The sequence below is a fragment of the Mauremys mutica genome, chromosome 7, assembly GCF_020497125.1.
Source record: "Mauremys mutica isolate MM-2020 ecotype Southern chromosome 7, ASM2049712v1, whole genome shotgun sequence".
Classification (NCBI taxonomy): Eukaryota; Metazoa; Chordata; order Testudines; family Geoemydidae; genus Mauremys; species Mauremys mutica.
The window spans coordinates 129,597,614-129,614,650 of NC_059078.1; the positions used below are offsets into that span (position 1 = coordinate 129,597,614).

Below are 17,037 nucleotides of genomic sequence, written 5' to 3' on the forward strand. Positions count from 1 at the left end.
CAATGAGCCACTGCACCACAATATTGGGAAAAAAGATAGTTGAGGTGAATGGAATCCTGGTGAAGGGGAAAGCCAAAGGCCCAGGGCCTAGAGTGGTCCGAATACAAGAGCAAGAAGTGGAGCAGCCCCTGGTACCTCGAAGGCACCAGAGGGCAGTGTTGTACCTAGCCCATAGTCATTTGTTCAGATGAAATCTCGGGGTAGATAAGACCCTTGATCAAATCCTACGGCGGTTCTTCTGGCTGAGTTTATATGGAGGTTCGATATTGCGCCTCCTGCCCGGAATGCCAATTACATGGCCCACAACTGCACTTAAGGGCCCCTTTAATACAAATTATTGAAGTCCTGTTTGAGAGGATAGCCATGGATCTAATAGGCCCATTGGAGAAGTCAGCCAGGGGTCATCAGAGTGTGCTTGTTGTTCTGGATTATGCCACCTAATACCCAGAAGCCGCCCTCCTAAGAACAACAGTGTCCAAGATGATAGCAAAGGAATTGATTCAAATTGTCTCTAGGGTACGGATATCCAAAGAGATCTTAACAGATCAAGGAACCCCTTTGCATCAAAATTGGTGAAGGACCTGTGTGCGATGCTCCAGATATAGGTCCTATGAAGCTAAGTCTACCGTCCACAGACTGATGGTCTCACTGAATGCTTTAATAGGACACTGAAGAATATGATATAGAAAGTGGTGAGCTGGGACGGGAAAAATTGTGGGATACCTTACTGCCTTACCTGATGTTTGCAATAAGGGAAGTTTTCCCAGATTTCCACCACGTTCCCCCTTCAAGCTGCTATATGGTCATCATCCCCATGGCATACTGGACATTGCCAAGGAGGATTGGGAAGAATAGCCTAACCAGGTGAGAAACATAGAATATTAGGGTTGGAAAAGACCTCAGAGGGTCATCTACTCCAGTCCCCTGCTCAAAGTAGGACCAACACCAACTAAATCATCCCAGTCAGGGCTGTGTCAAGCCAGGCCTTAAAAACCTCTAAAGATGGAGATTCTACCACCTCCCTAGGTAACCCATTCCAGTGCTTCAGCATCCTAGTGAAATAGTGTTTCCTAATATCCAACCTAGACCTTCCCCACTGCAACTTGAGACCATTGCTGCTTGTTCTGTCATCTGCCACCACTGAGAACAGCTGAGCTCCATCCTCTTTGGAACCCCCCTCTGGTAGGTGAAGGCTGCTATAAAATCCCGCCCCCCCCTCACTCTTCTCTTCTGCAGACTAAATAACCCCAGTCCCCTCAGCCTCTCCTCAAAAGTCACATGCCCCAGCCCCCTAATAATTTTCATGCTCTCCGCTGGACTTCCAATTTGTCCACATCCCTTTTGTAGTGCGGGGACCAAAACTGAATGCAGTACTCCAGTTGTGGCCTCACCAGTGCTGAATAGAGGGGAATAACCACTTCCCTCGATCTGCTGGCAATGCTTCTGCTAATACAGCCCAGTATGCCCTTAGCTTTCCTGGCAACAAGGGCACACCACTGACTCATATCCAGCTTCTCGTCCACTGTAATCCCTAGGTCCTTTTCTGCAGAACTGCTGCTTAGCCAGTCGGTCCCCAGCCTGTAGCAGCGCGTGGGATTCTTCCTTCCTAAGTGCAGGACTCTGCACTTGACCTTGTTGAACCTCATCAGATTTCTTTTGGCCGAATCCTCCAATTTGTCTAGGTCACTCTGGACCTTATCCCTACCCTCCAGCGTATCTACCTCTCCCCCCAGCTTAGTGTCATCTGCGAACTTGCTGAGGGTGCAATTCATCCCATCATCAGAATATTAATAAAGATGTTAATAAAAAAACATAAAAAGGAGTCATAAAAAATGGAAACTAGGACAGATTACAAAGGATGAATATAGGCAAACAACACAGGAATGCAGGGGCAAGATTAGAAAGGCAAAGGCACAAAATGAGCTCAAACTAGCTATGGGAACAAAGGGAAACAAGAAGATTTTTTTATCAATACATTAGAAGCAAGAGGAAGACCAAGGACAGGGTAGGCCCACTGCTCAGTGAGGAGGGAGAAACAGTAACAGGAAACTTGGAAATGGCAGAGATGCTTAATGACTTCTTTGTTTCGGTCTTCACCGAGAAGTCTGAAGGAATGCCTAACATAGTGAATGCTAATGGGAAGGGGGTAGGTTTAGAAGATAAAATAAAAAAAGAACAAGTTAAAAATCACTTTAAAAAGTTAGATGCCTGCAAGTCACCAGGGCCTGATGAAATGCATCCTAGAATACTCAAGGAGCTAATAAAGGAGGTATCTGAGCCTCTAGCTATTATCTTTGGAAAATCATGGGAGACGGGAGAGATTCCAGAAGACTGGAAAAGGGCAAATATAGTGCCCGTCTATAAAAAGGGAAATAAAAACAACTCAGGAAACTACAGATCAGTTAGTTTAACTTCTGTGCCAGGGAAGATAATGGAGCAAGTAATTAAGGAAATCATCTGCAAACACTTACAAGGTGGTAAGGTTATAGGGAATAGCCTGCATGGATTTGTAAAGAACAAATCATGTCAAACCAATCTGATAGCTTTCTTTGATAGGATAATGAGTCTTGTGGATAAGGGAGAAGCAGTGGATGTGGTATACCTAAACTTTAGTAAGGCATTTGATACGGTCTCCCATGATATTCTTATAGATAAACTAGGCAAATACAATTTAGATGGGGCTAATATAAGGTGGGTGCATAACTAGCTGGATAACCGTACTTAGAGAGTAGTTATTAATGGTTCCCAATCCTGCTGGAAAGGTATAACAAGTGGGGTTCCACAGGGGTCTGTTTTGGGACCGGCTCTATTCAATATCTTCATCAACGACTTAGATATTGGCATAGAAAGTACGCTTATTAAGTTTGCAGATGATACCAAACTGGGAGGGATTGCAACTGCTTTGAAGGATAGGGTCATAATTCAAAATGATCTGGACAAATTGGAGAAATGGTCTGAGGTAAACAGGATGAAGTTTAATAAAGACAAATGCAAAGTGCTCCACTTAGGAAGGAAAAATCAGTTTCACCCATACAAAATAGGAAGAGACTGTCTAGGAAGGAGTACGTCAGAAAGGGATCTAGGGGTTATAGTGGACCACAAGCTAAATATGAGTCAACAGTGTGATGCTGTTGCAAAAAAAGAAAACGTGATTCTGGGATGCATTAACAGGTGTGTTGTGAGCAAGACACGAGAAGTCATTCTTACGCTCTATTCTGCGCTGGTTAGGCCTCAACTGGAGTATTGTCCAGTTCTGGGCACCACATTTCAAAAAAGATGTGGAGAAATTGGAGAGGGTCCAGAGAAGAGGAACAAGAATGATAAAAGGTCTTGAGAACATGACCTATGAAGGAAGGCTGAAAGAATTGGGTTTGTTTAGTTTGGAAAAGAGATGACTGAGAGGGGACATGATAGCAGTTTTCGGGTATCTAAAAGGGTGTCAGAAGGAGGAGGGAGAAAACTTGTTCACCTTAGCCTCTAAGGATAGAACAAGAAGCAAGGGGCTTAAACTGCAGCAAGGGAGGTTTAGGTTGGACATTAGGAAAAAGTTCCTAACTGTCAGGGTGGTTAAACACGAATAAATTGCCTATGGAGGTTGTGGAATTGCCATCTCTGGAGATATTTGAGTAGGTTAGATAAATGTATATCAGGGATGGTCTAGACAGTATTTGGTCCTGCCATGAGGGCAGCGGACTGGACTCGATGACCTCTCGAGGTCCCTTCCGGTCCTTGAATCTATGAATATGAATCTGTTGAACAAAACCAGTCCCAGGACTGACCCCTGGAGCACTCCACTTAATATCAGCTGCCAACTAGGCATCAAGCTGTTGATCGCTACCTGTTGAGCCCGGCAATGTAGCCAGCTTTCTATCCTCCTCATAGTCCATTCATCCAATCCATATTTCTTTGACCTTGCTGGCAAGAATACTATGGGAGACCGTATCAAAAGCTTTGCTAAAGTCAAGATATATCACAGCCACCGCTTTCCCCATATCCACAGAGCAAGTTATCACATCATAGAAGGCAATCAGGTTGGTCAGGCATGACTTGCCCTTGGTGAATCCATGTTGACTGTTCCTGATCACCTTCCTCTCCTCCAAGTGCTTCAAAATGGACTCCTTGAGGACCTGCTCCATGATTTTGCCGGGGACTGAAGTGAGGCTGACCGGTCTGTAGTTCCCCGGGATCTCTTTCTTCCCCTTTTTAAATATGGGCACTATATTTACCTTTTTCCAATTGTCTGGGACCTCCCCTGATCACCACGAATTTTCAAAGATAATGGCCAATGGTGCTGCAATCACATCAGCCAACTTCCTCAGCACCCTTGGATACATTAAATCTGGACCCATGGACATGTGCTTGTCCAGCTTTTCTAAACAGTCCTTAACCTGTTCTTTCACCACTGAGGGCTGCTCACCTCCTCCCCATACTGTGTTGCCCAGTGCAGCAGTCTGGGAGCTGACCTTGTCTGTGAAGACCGAGGCAAAAAAAGCATTGACTACTTCAGCTTTTTCCACATCATCTGTCACTAAGTTGCCTCCCCCTTCCAGTAAGGGTCCCACACTTTCCCTGACCACCATCTTGTTGCTAATATGCCTATAGAAACCCTTCTTCTTACCCTTCGCATCCCTTGCTAGCTGCAACTCCAGTTGTGCCTTGGCCTTCCTGATTAAACCCCTGCATGCTCGAGCAATATTTTTATACTCCTCCCTAGTCATCTGTCCAAATGTCCACTTCTTGTAAGCTTCCTTTTTTAGTTTAAGCTCACCGAAGATTTCACTGTTAAGCCAAGCTAGTTGCCTGCCATATTTGCTATTTCTGCACATCAGGATGGTTTGTTCCTGCGCCCCTGTGCCCTCAATAAGGCTTCTTTAAAATACAGCCAGCTCTCCTGGACTCTTTATTCCCCCCTCATATTAGCTTCCCAGGGATCCTGCCCATCAGTTCCCTAATGGAGTCAAAGTCTGCTTTTCTGAAGTCCAGAGTTTGTATTTTGCTACTCTCCTTTCTTCCTTTTGTGAGGATCCTGAACTCCTCCATCTCATGGTCACGGCTGCCTAGGTTGCCACCCACTTCTACTTCCCATACCAATTGTTCCCTGTTCGTAAGCAGCAGGTCAAGAGGAGCACGGCCCCTAGTTGGTTCCTCCAGCACATCATTGATCATGTGATGCAGATGCAGGACCAAATAGCCCAAGTCACCTCCAACATGTGGGAACACTTGGAAAGAGCAAAAGAGGCCCGTCAGATCGATTATAATCACCAAGCAAAGGTTTGGAAATCCTGGACAGCAGATCAGATAATGGTGCTAGTACCCACAGCTGAAAGCAAACTCCTGGCCAGATGGCAGGGGCCGTATGAAGTAATAGAAGCCATCGGGGAGGTTGACTAGAGATTTAACAGCCCAATTGCCAGAAGCAGGAGTAGATCTACCACGTCAACATATTGAAACCCTGGCAAAACAGAGAAGCTTATGTGGTCGCCTTAAAGAGTCCACCTCAAGAAAATAAACCTCAGGGACAGGTGAGAATATCCATGGAATTTGACCCCTGGACAATGGGCAGAAGTCATCAAAATGATTGAATGAACTAGATCCATTGTTTACCTTTCTGTAGTCTTACAGAGCCTTTTAGAACTCAGTTAACCCTTACGCTTCCTATAGCCATCACCCACTCATAAACAATTGAAAGTTCCAGCAATATGAATAAAGTAATACAGATAACTCCTTCATTCTTCACAGGGGACATTTTATTTTTGTTATGGCAGTCATTACTACAGTACAGAACACCTATTAAACACTAAGGCTAGTCTTCATGGCACCTCTGAAGTAGGGAAGTATCACTATCCTCACTTTACAGGTGGGAAACTGAGGCACAGAAAAATTTAGTTACTTGCCAAGGTCACATAGGGAATCTGTGGCAGAGCTGGGAATTTGAACTCAGATCTCCTGAGTTCCAGTCCACTCTTGTGGTTAAGGCACTGCCTTTCCATTTGCTAGGAGTTGAGGGAACTATAAATTAATGTCAGCCGCAGATCTAGTGTACAGCCCCACGTGTTGTCTGGAAATTTAACATAAACAATAACATATTCTAAGATACCGAAACAACTGTGTGGAGCTCAAAAACCAGATGCTGTGGAAAAGAAGAGGAATTTTAAAAGATCCTCAATCCTTTCCAGGGAGCTACCTTAAGAACCCCAATTTCATTTATGGATCTCTCTATCTATATCCCATTGAACTTTTGTCTGATTATTGTTTATATAAAAAACACACAGACCACCCCAGTTACAAACTAGATTAAGGCAGGAAGCTGCTACATACCATTTTCTGATTCACTACACACTGTCCAAACTGAGCACTGAATGAGGAAGGGCTTGTTGCAAAAAGCATATGATTGTGTAATTAGAGCGTGTGTGTGTGTGTGTGTGTGTGCGTGCGCATGCACATGCACATGCATGCACACACAAGGAAATAGTTAGGTTTTCACAGACAACCTTAAACACACCAAAGTTTACTTTATAACCTTAATGTTCTTCTAATGATATTTCTATCTGGAATTTCTGGTGGGATAGTGGTAGAGGATGTTTAAGGGGAAGTGGGGGAATTAAAGGGTAACAGCCTGAAATGTAGACTGTTTAAAAAAAAAAAATGAATTCCAGATATTACACATTTAGACTCAAGTCCCGCTATTAGCAGTATTTAATATTTAATCCTATTTTATTCTTCTCTGACAAACTTAAGGCAGTTCAATCTCACTGAAATGTGGTGCCCAGAAATGTTACCTAAGACCAAAGAGAGAGAGGAATGATCCCCTTCATGCCCATGCTGAGATGCCTTTGTGTATGCAATTCCAAATCACACTAGTTTTTTGCAGACATTGCATTGGAAACTCAGGTCTAACTTTCTGTCAACTCTGACTGCATGACCACTCCTAACATCACTGCTTTCCAAGTGTCTTGGTACCACAGAATATCTGGGGGTATCATATTTTTGTTCCTATATTAGTGGCCTTTTTTTCAAGTTTAACTTTGTGATACTTCAAGGATCCATGTATATTGTCACTCTTGGGAATAGCACCTATTGTTACTTAAAGCCTACAGCCTTATAAGATGGGTTCATGGGGAAGCACACGAGTGCTCTGGAGAATGTTCGCTCAAGTCTGTATAAGGAAGTTCAGTTTCCCAGCCTCTCCCGAGTTCCTTTCTCCTGAATTTCAGAGTCCAAGGTTGTATAGAGCTAACTTAACACATTTCCATTTTAGGGCTCTTTGACAGTCCCCCAGGGTCAGATGACGCGAAGCTCATTGACATATTTTACCCTGGAGATCAGCAGTCTGTGACATTTGGAACCAAATCCCGGGTAGGGATGGGAGGAATGGAGGCCAAGGTAGGAGAAGCTTGAAGCCTGTGCTGCTTTGTTCTTCATAGGGCAAAATCAATGTTCTGCAATGGTATGAGGTTCCATTTACCTTTCTCCTGGGCCCTGTTTTAGACCCATTTGAATAAAAATGCATTTTACACTATTCTCTTGCATCACATATTGAATTTGACCGGTTACATCTGTCGTCTCTTTGTTTTGATACATGTTGCCTGCTTCTAAAGGAGGAGAGTGGGAGTTTTAGTCCTCTCTATACGTATTTGTTCTATTACAGAAGGATTAAATACCACCCCCCCTTGGTGGGGGTGGGAGACAACTCCTGAGCCTTCTGCCCTCCTCCCCTCTTTGGGGATAAGTGGATTGCAGGATACTTGGGGCAGGGACTTGTTTTTTTTCTCCTGAGTGCCATACATACATGACACTCCAATATCCATTATTATGAATGCATGAGGGTGGTGGATTTCATGAGACATCTAGACAAACTTCGAATGAATGCTGGAAAGGAGTCCATTGTTGTGGTTTATATTAGTACCAATTACTTAGTTAGGTGTTGGGGAGATTTCCTAAAATCTGCAGTAAATGTTGATTATTAGGAAAGAGGCTTACGTCCAATGCCTCTACAGTACTGTTATCTAAAATAGTTTTAGTTCCATATGAAGGGCTGGCTAGATAAGGTGAACTTCAGAGTCTCAATGTATGAATGAGAAGATGGTGTAAAGAGGAGGGGTTTAATTTTAATATAACACAAACTTTGGGGAGAGAGGAGAGCTTATATAAAAATGAATTCCACCTCAACCAAAATGAAGCTGTCTTCTTGCATAGAACTTAAACTAGGAGCTCAGAGAAAGCTGTCAGGTGCAAAGGAGCACTCATTGTGTACAAGGGCACCTATTGGGGATATCCCTATTTTAAAAGGCAAGTCTGAATTTCCTAGTAAAGGTTTGGACTTTAATTACATCTGAAATGATGAGATGAACTGAGATCAGAGGTATGTTCTGGAAAAGCTACACGGTGCCAGACAAATGGGTTAAATAAAAGCAGACACTTGATCAAAACAATACTATACATGCCTGTATATTGAGAGAATCTTAAAAAGAAAAATAAGCAAACTAGACAGTTTAGAAAGTGGAAGAGGAACTTGACATAATAGGCATATCTGAAATGTGGAATCCCCCAAGTCAAGGTGGCACTGTAATACTGGCCTGTAAATTATGCAGGAAAGTGGCAAAGGCGAGAAAGCAACCCTGTATCTGAAAGATTCCATAAAATCAGAGTTTTTTTAAATGAGGAGGACCATACACCACAATCTGTAGGGATACAAATACAGTCAAACCTCGCAATAATGTGCCCCACTATAACACGAAATCGCATATAGCGCGATCATAGGTTGGCTCCCCTTTAAAGCAGATACAACTTAGATAATGTTTTCACAGTACTGTACAGTACCAGTGGTCCCCAACACCATTGCAGGGGAGAGAAGCTGCAGCCCCGTGCCTGCTGGAGATAGAGAACTCCAGGGCTGCAGGCGCCGGTGCTCTCTGTCCCCAGCAGGTGCAGGGCTGCAGCTTCTTTCCGGCTTCAAGAGGAGCCGCAGCCCCCGCCTGCCGGGGAGAGAGAACTCCGGGGCTGCGGGCGCCTGTGCTCTCTGTCCCCGGAAGGTGCGGAGCCGCGGCTTCTCTTGAAGCTGGAGAAAAGCCGTGGCCCCGCACCTGCCGGGGACAGAGAGTACTGGCGCCCGTAGCCCCGGAGTTTTCTGTCTCCGGCAGGCAGGGGGCCACAGCTCCTGTCCCCTGCTGGGCACTAGGCAGTGCACATCAATGCACCACTTTGGGGACCACTGACAATCTGACTGGTTTGAAATCCCACTGTACCGTGACCCCGCATTTAGTGTGATGGAAGTTTTTGGACCCCAAACGTCGCGTTATAGCGGGGTTTCACTGTACCAAGTAATAATACAAATATACTGGTATGGTTATGCTACCTGCATTCTAACCAGGAAGGGAATGAGGAAGATCAGAGGCAATTAAATATAATAAAGCAGTAATAAATGACTCAGATACCATATATGAATAGGTGAGATGTCACAGTGAGATAAGGTTTCAGAGAAGCCATTTCTTGATACCTTAAATGATTGCTCTCTAGAGTACATGAGGAGAGGCTATTCTTGGCTTAGTGCTAAGCAGCGTGCAGGAGCTGGTAAAAGAAGTAAATATAATTGACCCATAATGTAATATTGACCACTGTATAACAAAATTAAATGCTTGAGTGGGATCATAGAAAATCCAGCACTGTGACATTAACTTCAGAAAGGAAACTTAAAACAAAAAAATTGAGGAACCACGTCCAAAGGGCCTTAAAATCAAAAGTGAGGAAATTAAAGTCTTCAGTCTTGGCATAGGAGCCCCCTGAGCAGAAAAGGAAGGAGGAGGGCAAGAAAAATGGAAACTTAGCCCTAGTGGGACAAACAGCCTGAACTATAGCAGGTGAACCACGGGATAGAAATCAGAGGGCCACAAAGCATTTTGAATAGCAATTACCAAAGGCATAGAAACAACAAGAAATTCTTTATTTTGGAAGCAGGAGGCCCATGAGAGAATTGTTGGATCCACTGGACTCCACTGGAGTACAGAAATCTGTTAATATTTACTATTGTTTTGCCTAGAGCCCAACCAAGAACCAGGTGTGACAGGTTGGATCATAGAAACCCCCTTGGGAACTGCCAACTGATGTGCCAAGACCACTTCTGCCCCTGCTTTCCCTCCCAGCCTGGGAATCCAGCACCCTGTCTTGTTGAGCCAGACACACCAGTCTGCTCCAACTCAGACCCAGGGTCTGAACCACGTGCCCCAAAGCTGCAGACTTAACTCAAAGCAACTTACAGAAGTGTTCCTGTCTTTAACACTCAGATGCCCAACTCCCAATGGGGTCTAAACCCCAAATAAATCCGTTTTACCCTATATAAAGCTTATACAGGGTAAACGTATAAATTGTTCGCCCTCTATAACACTGATAGAGAGAGATGCACAGCTGTCCCCCCCCCACCCCAGGTATTAATACATACTCTGGATTAAATAATAAATAAAAAGTGATTTTATTCATACAGAAAGTAGGATTTAAGTGTTTCTAAGTAGTAACAGACAGAACAAAGTGAATTACCAAGCAAAATAAAATAGAACACGCAAGTCTATGTCTAAGAAAACTGAATACAAATAAAATCTCACCAGTTCCAGTAAGCTTCCTTTTACAGACTAATCTCCTCCTAATCTGGGTCCAGCAATCACTCACACCCCCTGTAGTTACTGTCCTTTGTTCCAGTCTCTTTCAAGTATCCTTGGGGGTGGAGAGGCTATCTCTTTAGCCAGCTGAAGACAAAATGGAGGGGTCTCCCATGGGTTTAAGTAGATTTTCTGTTGTGGGTGGAGACCCCCTCCTCTCTCCTATGCAAAGTCCAGCTCCAAGATGGAGTTTTGGAGTCACATGGGCAAGTCACATGTCCATGCATGACTGAGTTTCTTACCAGCCAAGCCACATCCCTGGGAAAGCTCCGATGTGGATTGGCATCTTCGAATTCATCGTTGGCTTAAGTGGTTCTTGATTGGGCACTTAATTTGCACACTTCTTTCTCAAGAAGCTGACCAAATGCTTTACTAAGGCTATCAAGCAAGTATATAGCCAATATTCCTAACTTCAAGTAAAAAAAAAGATACATGCATACAAATAGGAGGAATGTATTCAGTAGATCATATCCTTTACATAGATATGTTACATGGCATATGTAGCATAAAACATATTCCAGTTATATCATATATACATACACTCATAAGCATATTCCCATGAAGCCTTATGGGGTACACTGTCACACCAGGACACAGTTGTTCTAGACAAACAGAATAGTAGTCATTCCCCCCAAAAGCTTGCAATCTAAATAGACTGCATCATTCTTTATCACTGGGTGTTGAGATGAAATAAGGTTTCCAAAGAAATGGTGCCCAGATGTTCTCTATCCAGGATTCCTTAAGGTGTTCAAGAATGAAGTGGCTGAGCTGTTCACAAATGTGCAATCTCATTAAAATAACGTACTCCCTGGAAAATAGTAAATTTTTGTCTTTTCCATTAAAAATGCACTAGTAACAATTCTGAGAATTAAATACCAATGATCCTCTTACCTGTACCAGGAAAATTGGTTGAAACTATCATTTGAAAAAATAGAATTGTAAACACTTAAATCATGACATGATGGAGACAACTCAGGGTAGCTTCAGCAAAGGAAAAGTATGCCTCTTCAATCTACTAGAATATTATAAGTATGGTAACAAAATAGTGGATGCAGGAGAAGTTGATAGACTTATCTGTATTTTCAAAAAGCCTTTGACAGAGTTTCTCACAGTAGACTGTTAAGGGAACTTAAATTACAGTCGTGAGTTAGAAACTAGGCAAGCAACAGAATACAAAGCAGGAATAAATGACCTTGTTTCAAAACGTATTACTTAGATTGTGGTAGCTCCTGTACATTTCCAAATGTATTAAGAGCAGATGGTCCCTGCTTAAAATTTACAATCGAAAAGACCAAAGATAATCAGGATGGAGATGATTACTAAGAATAGAGTTCAGGAGCCGGGAGAATGCTTGCTAGGTATTGAGATTTTTCCCAGGACTAGCTTTATCCTCCCTTGTAGGTGAAGGCAGCTCTATGGGCCCTCCAAGGTGGCACCTCTGTAGTGATCGCAAATGGAACCCATCCAAAGATCTCTGGCCATGTTATCACAGACATTGTGGAGGGGAAAAAAGTTGGTACTTTTTTTTCAGAGGTAAAACCTGCAGGTAAGTTGGTATTTGGAATTTTGAGATGGGGATTGGGTGGAGGATGATAGAGTGGGGTAGGCTTTCTGGGGGTTCAGAATGAGTTAATGCTTTCTTTATAGCTCTAGGATAACTGGGAAAATGTGCTTTGGCCATTGGAAACGGACATTTTTTAAAGTTGTTTTGCGGTGCTGTTGGTCTCAGGATATTAGAGAGCCAGGTCCTGAAGAAGAGTTGTGTAATTTGAAAGTCTGTCTCTTTCCCCAAAAGAAGTTGGTCCAGTAAAAGATATTACTTCACCCACCTTGTCTCTATTTGTAAAAGTTGATTCTTCTTTGAATGCTGGTCTCTGTGTATTCTACTGGATACGCATGTGCTCCATGCACCTGAGACCAGAAAATGCTAGCAAGTAATATCCCTTGGTCTTTGCTTCTGCTTTTCTCATGTTCTGTGCCAAGAGTATAAAGGGCAGTGCAGACAGACACCACTCCAGTTCTTTCTTCCCATTTCAAGGTCTGAGTTGGAATCTCCAGTGTCTAGAACTGATCCTCTTCACTCTTTTATTTTCTTGTAAATATTTCCAAGTTTTATATAGCTAGTTGCCATTGTTAGTGTTTTTTATAAGTTTAGATAGTAGGTAGAATCCCCACCCCAGAGAATGCTCTGATCTCCCAGCACAGGACTTAGATTATGCCGAGGCTTTAAGAATTGCGTCTTCTGTCCCCACTCCTTTTTGGTTGGCAATGACTGCCTCTGCTGCCTTAGAGAAGCTCATATTTCTGCTAAATGCAGTGTCTGCTGCTCCTTTCCCAGCTAAACATGTCAGGTTCAAGAACTCTGGCCGTTCCTGACTGGGAAGACGCCCTGTACATCAGCTTGAGACATGGAGATGTGCACCTCCTCGCTCAAAGACTGTTCAGGAGAGGGAACAACCAGGGCAAAAGACTCTTCATTTGGGCCGCCTCACAAGAGTAAGAGGCACTCTCATAAGAGAAGGGATCCTTCCCTGACCAGGTTGAGTGAGCCCTTGTGCTTAAGACACAAGGACTTAGGTCCTCTTAAGCCTTGTTACCATGATCGGAAGGCACATGGGAATAAGACTCCTTCAGTACTGGCAAAGTGTACTTTGAGACCATAGTCACTGACACTGACTACAGTACCAACTAAGACTAAGCCGCGGAAGCTGAAGGACTGTGCACCATTGGTACTGATAATGACCATGCAGTCAGAGGCTCCTTCACTAGCAGTACCATCACAGCTCCTATAAGGAAACACTGATTATTAAGAGTCCCTTTACAGTTTACACCAACTCCAGCAGCCTATGGCAATGAGATGCAGCCTTCTAGACTCCAGTATCCTATGCTGCTCCAGAGAATATTTTCATCCTCCCAGACCCACAGTCTCCCCTGTTGTCAGAACCGATCTTCACCAGGGAGATTGTAACATCAGGGTGAAGCTCCTCTCCCATTTCATTCTCAGCCTTAGCTCCCTGACATCTGTATCGATGACACCACTGATAGAACTGGACTCAGTCTTATCTCCGGGAGAGTCGGATATACCAGTGAAACCATTGTTCCCTCCACCGAGGGAGTTCAGCCCAGACAGGGCATGGAAAGTCTCCCACTATTTCTCTCATCTGTCCGAGTGGGTACTCCCTCAGGACCAATAGCACCCAAGATGTGCCTTGGGATCACCACAAATTTTAGACCTCTCATATTTGCCTTACTGGGGGCTAAGCAACCTGTGGTATGGCACCGAGTGCATGTGCAGTCTAGTTGGGTGTCTTACCACCCCTTACCTCCAGGAGGCCAACTGAAACCTATGAAAGAGGACGAAAGATTAACCAGATCTGCTGGTAATGACAGATACTTCATCTTCCTTGCCCAATAAGGCAATTGCTCCTGCTGCTCCATCTCCTTTGGACAACCACAGACAATTCCAAGAGCTGCCTTGGAGAATAGAAGAAGAGCTCCAAATTTAAAGGAGGTCCAGGACTCATTACACAAGCTCCTGGTCATCCTGTTGCCTATGGGATCTAGCTGAATAGCACTCCCAGTTCAATGAGGCCATACTGGAAATGACAAGAACTGTATGGCACAAATACCAGCTACCTGTGCTCCTACCCCCTAGGAAGGCTTAGGGAATGGAGTTCTTGTTCTCCCACCCTGCCCTGAGCTCCCTTGTCATCTAAGCAGTCCCAGAAAGGTCCAGATAATAACACCCAAGGGTAACCACGGTGGATAAGGAAACCAAGTATTTAGACTTTATGGGGAGAAAGGTGTCTACTTCCACTGCTTCCAGTTTAAAATCTCCAATTATCCGGCTGTCCTGGCCAAACGTCTTTTATTTAATCTACATTTTAAAGACAAGTTACCCCAGAAAGTTAGAAACTTCCCACGGAAGATTCCTCAGCTTTCAGTCACTATAGCAACTGCACCCAAGGTCTTCATGAAAATGTTTTCTGTAGTAGCAGCACATCTCAGATGGGACAGTTCTACCATCTTCCTGTATCTAGATAACTGGCCTCTTACAGGCATGACATGTCCAGAAGTCATAGCATCAACCTTATTGATGCTTTGTCTCCTAGTGTATCTTGGAATCGCTGAACATGGAAAAGTCTATTCTGACTCCAACACAAGCTATAGCTTTCATAGGAGAAACCTTAGACTCAGGGCAAAGGCTTATCTTCCTATGTACAGATTCCAAGCTATAGGCAGACTGATAGATCAGGTTATGCACAACCCTCGGACATGATCTGAATTTGCCTTACTCTTTTAGATCATGTGGTTTCATGTACTTGCATAATGCTGTTCATCAGTCTCCACCTTTACTGCCTAAAGGCTTAGCTTCTAACAGTATATATACACACCAAGAAAACACAGCATGGACACTGTGGTGACAATCCCAATCAAGTTAAAAACCTCTCTGGAAAGACTCCGCATAAGTGTGCATGGGCAGTTCTTTCCTATCCACTACACCCGACAGGAGAATAATCACAGACACCTCTTTGTTAGGGTGGGTGGTTCACTTGGACGATCACACAGCACAGGACATTTGAATGCCCCAGGAAACCAGGTTGCACATAAATCTTCTGGAACTCAGAGCAGTCAGAGAAGCATGCATGGGCATTTTTACCATTAATGCAGACTCATCATGTTCTCATAATCTCAGATAACCCAATAACTGTATTCAGCATAAGCAGGGACATCCAAGATCCATTCCCGTGTATAGAATTGGTCAGTTTATGAAACTGATGTATCTCCCAGGAACCCTGAACTCTTTGTCAGACAGCTTCAGCAATCACTTTGCTACCAACTGCGAGTGGGAGCGACACAGCTCAGTGGTGAACAGTATCTTCACTCACTGGGGAAACCCTACTTGGGACCTGTTCAACTCGCAAATAAACAGGAAGTATAATACATACTATTCCAGAGGATCTCAGGGCCAGTCCTCAAGAGGTGATGGTCTCCTACTCCCTTGGACAGTCCATTTGAACTGTGCCTTTCCTCCTAGCCCTCTGCTTTCTCAAGTCCTGCAGAAGATTAATTAGGACCTAGCACAAGTCATTTTAATTGCGCCCAAATGGCTGAGGCAGTTCTGGTTCCCTGGTCTCCTGCATGTGTGACCATCATGATCATTTAGTCTGATCTTCTGCAGAATACAGATCATATACCTTCACCTAGTGATTAGCCTACGTGTGGCTGAACTGGAATATATCTTTTAGAAAGACATTTAGTCTTGATTTAAGGGACTTCAGGTGGTGGTGAACTTGTCGTATTTCTTGGTAATCTGTTCCAACGGTTATCCTTACCATTTAAAACTTTGTCTAATTTCCATTTTTAACTTTACTTATTACAACTTCCAGTCATTGTAGCATGTTTGCCTTTGGCTGCTAGATTAATCTTCTGGATACGAGCCCTCCCTATGTAACTAATAGACCTTGATTTAAATTGCCTTTTCACCTTCTCATCGGTGAGCTAAATAGACTGAGGCATGTTTCTCATCTTAAGGCATGTTTTCCAGAGCATGATTCATTTTTGGAGCTCTTCTCTGAAACTTCTGCAATATGGACACCAGAACTGGGCCCATTATTTTAATAGTAGTTTTTCCAGTGCTGTATAGAGAGGTACTATAGTTTCCCAATCATACTTGATATTCCCATGTCAATATGTCAAAGTATCATGATAGCCAGTTTTGCCATGACACAGCACTGGGCATTTGCTGTTTACAGTTGGCCCTCAGTCCTTTCCAGAATACAATAATTCCTTTTCATGTAAGTATGGTTTATGTTCTTTATTCTCAGTCTTTTGACCCTTGTGTTTGGCTGTATTAAAATGCATGATGATTCTAGATATTGAAAAAAATATTAAACAGTGATGGGAAATGTATTAAAACGGCTTGAGTCCTTCCTTGAAGGATGTTCCCCAGGAGTACTGGTGGAAAACTGAACCACCACCACTAGACCCATCACTTGTGGAGTTTCACAAGGATCAGTGCTCTCTCCAGCCCTTTTCAAAATCTACATGCAACCTCTAAGTGAATTAGTCAGATGACAAGGACTCAAGTGAGAGCAATATGCAGATTATACACCACTCTACTTATCCTTCACTGCATATGACCAGCCCACTGCTACTGAGATGACCGAGTACATGGATGAGATGAGATCTTGGATGAAGAACAGCTTGCTGAAGCTGAACTCCAGTGACAAAGAGGTGATGCTGGTGAGCAGAGGGAAGTATTTTGAGGAGTTTGCAGTCACGGTGTGTTCTCTGTTGGTTGATTGTGATGTTTTGGGGTTCAACCTAGACTAGTAAGGGGTTGTGTCACTTCCTGCCATCAACTCTGGGTGCTTTATATGCTGTG

General features: G+C 43.6%; 1 protein-coding gene across 11 annotated transcripts in view; it reads left to right on the plus strand.

The window, feature by feature from the left end:
* ALDH18A1 (aldehyde dehydrogenase 18 family member A1) overlaps positions 1 to 17,037 on the plus strand; it is a 114,477-nt gene that overhangs the window by 54,366 nt on the left and 43,074 nt on the right. For all 11 annotated transcript variants that reach the window (XM_045024026.1, XM_045024027.1, XM_045024025.1 and 8 more), the window contains 2 exons: positions 7,259 to 7,383; positions 12,051 to 12,195. In XM_045024026.1, coding sequence (XP_044879961.1) covers positions 7,259 to 7,383; positions 12,051 to 12,195 — 270 coding nt within the window. The remainder of the gene's footprint in view (positions 1 to 7,258; positions 7,384 to 12,050; positions 12,196 to 17,037) is intronic.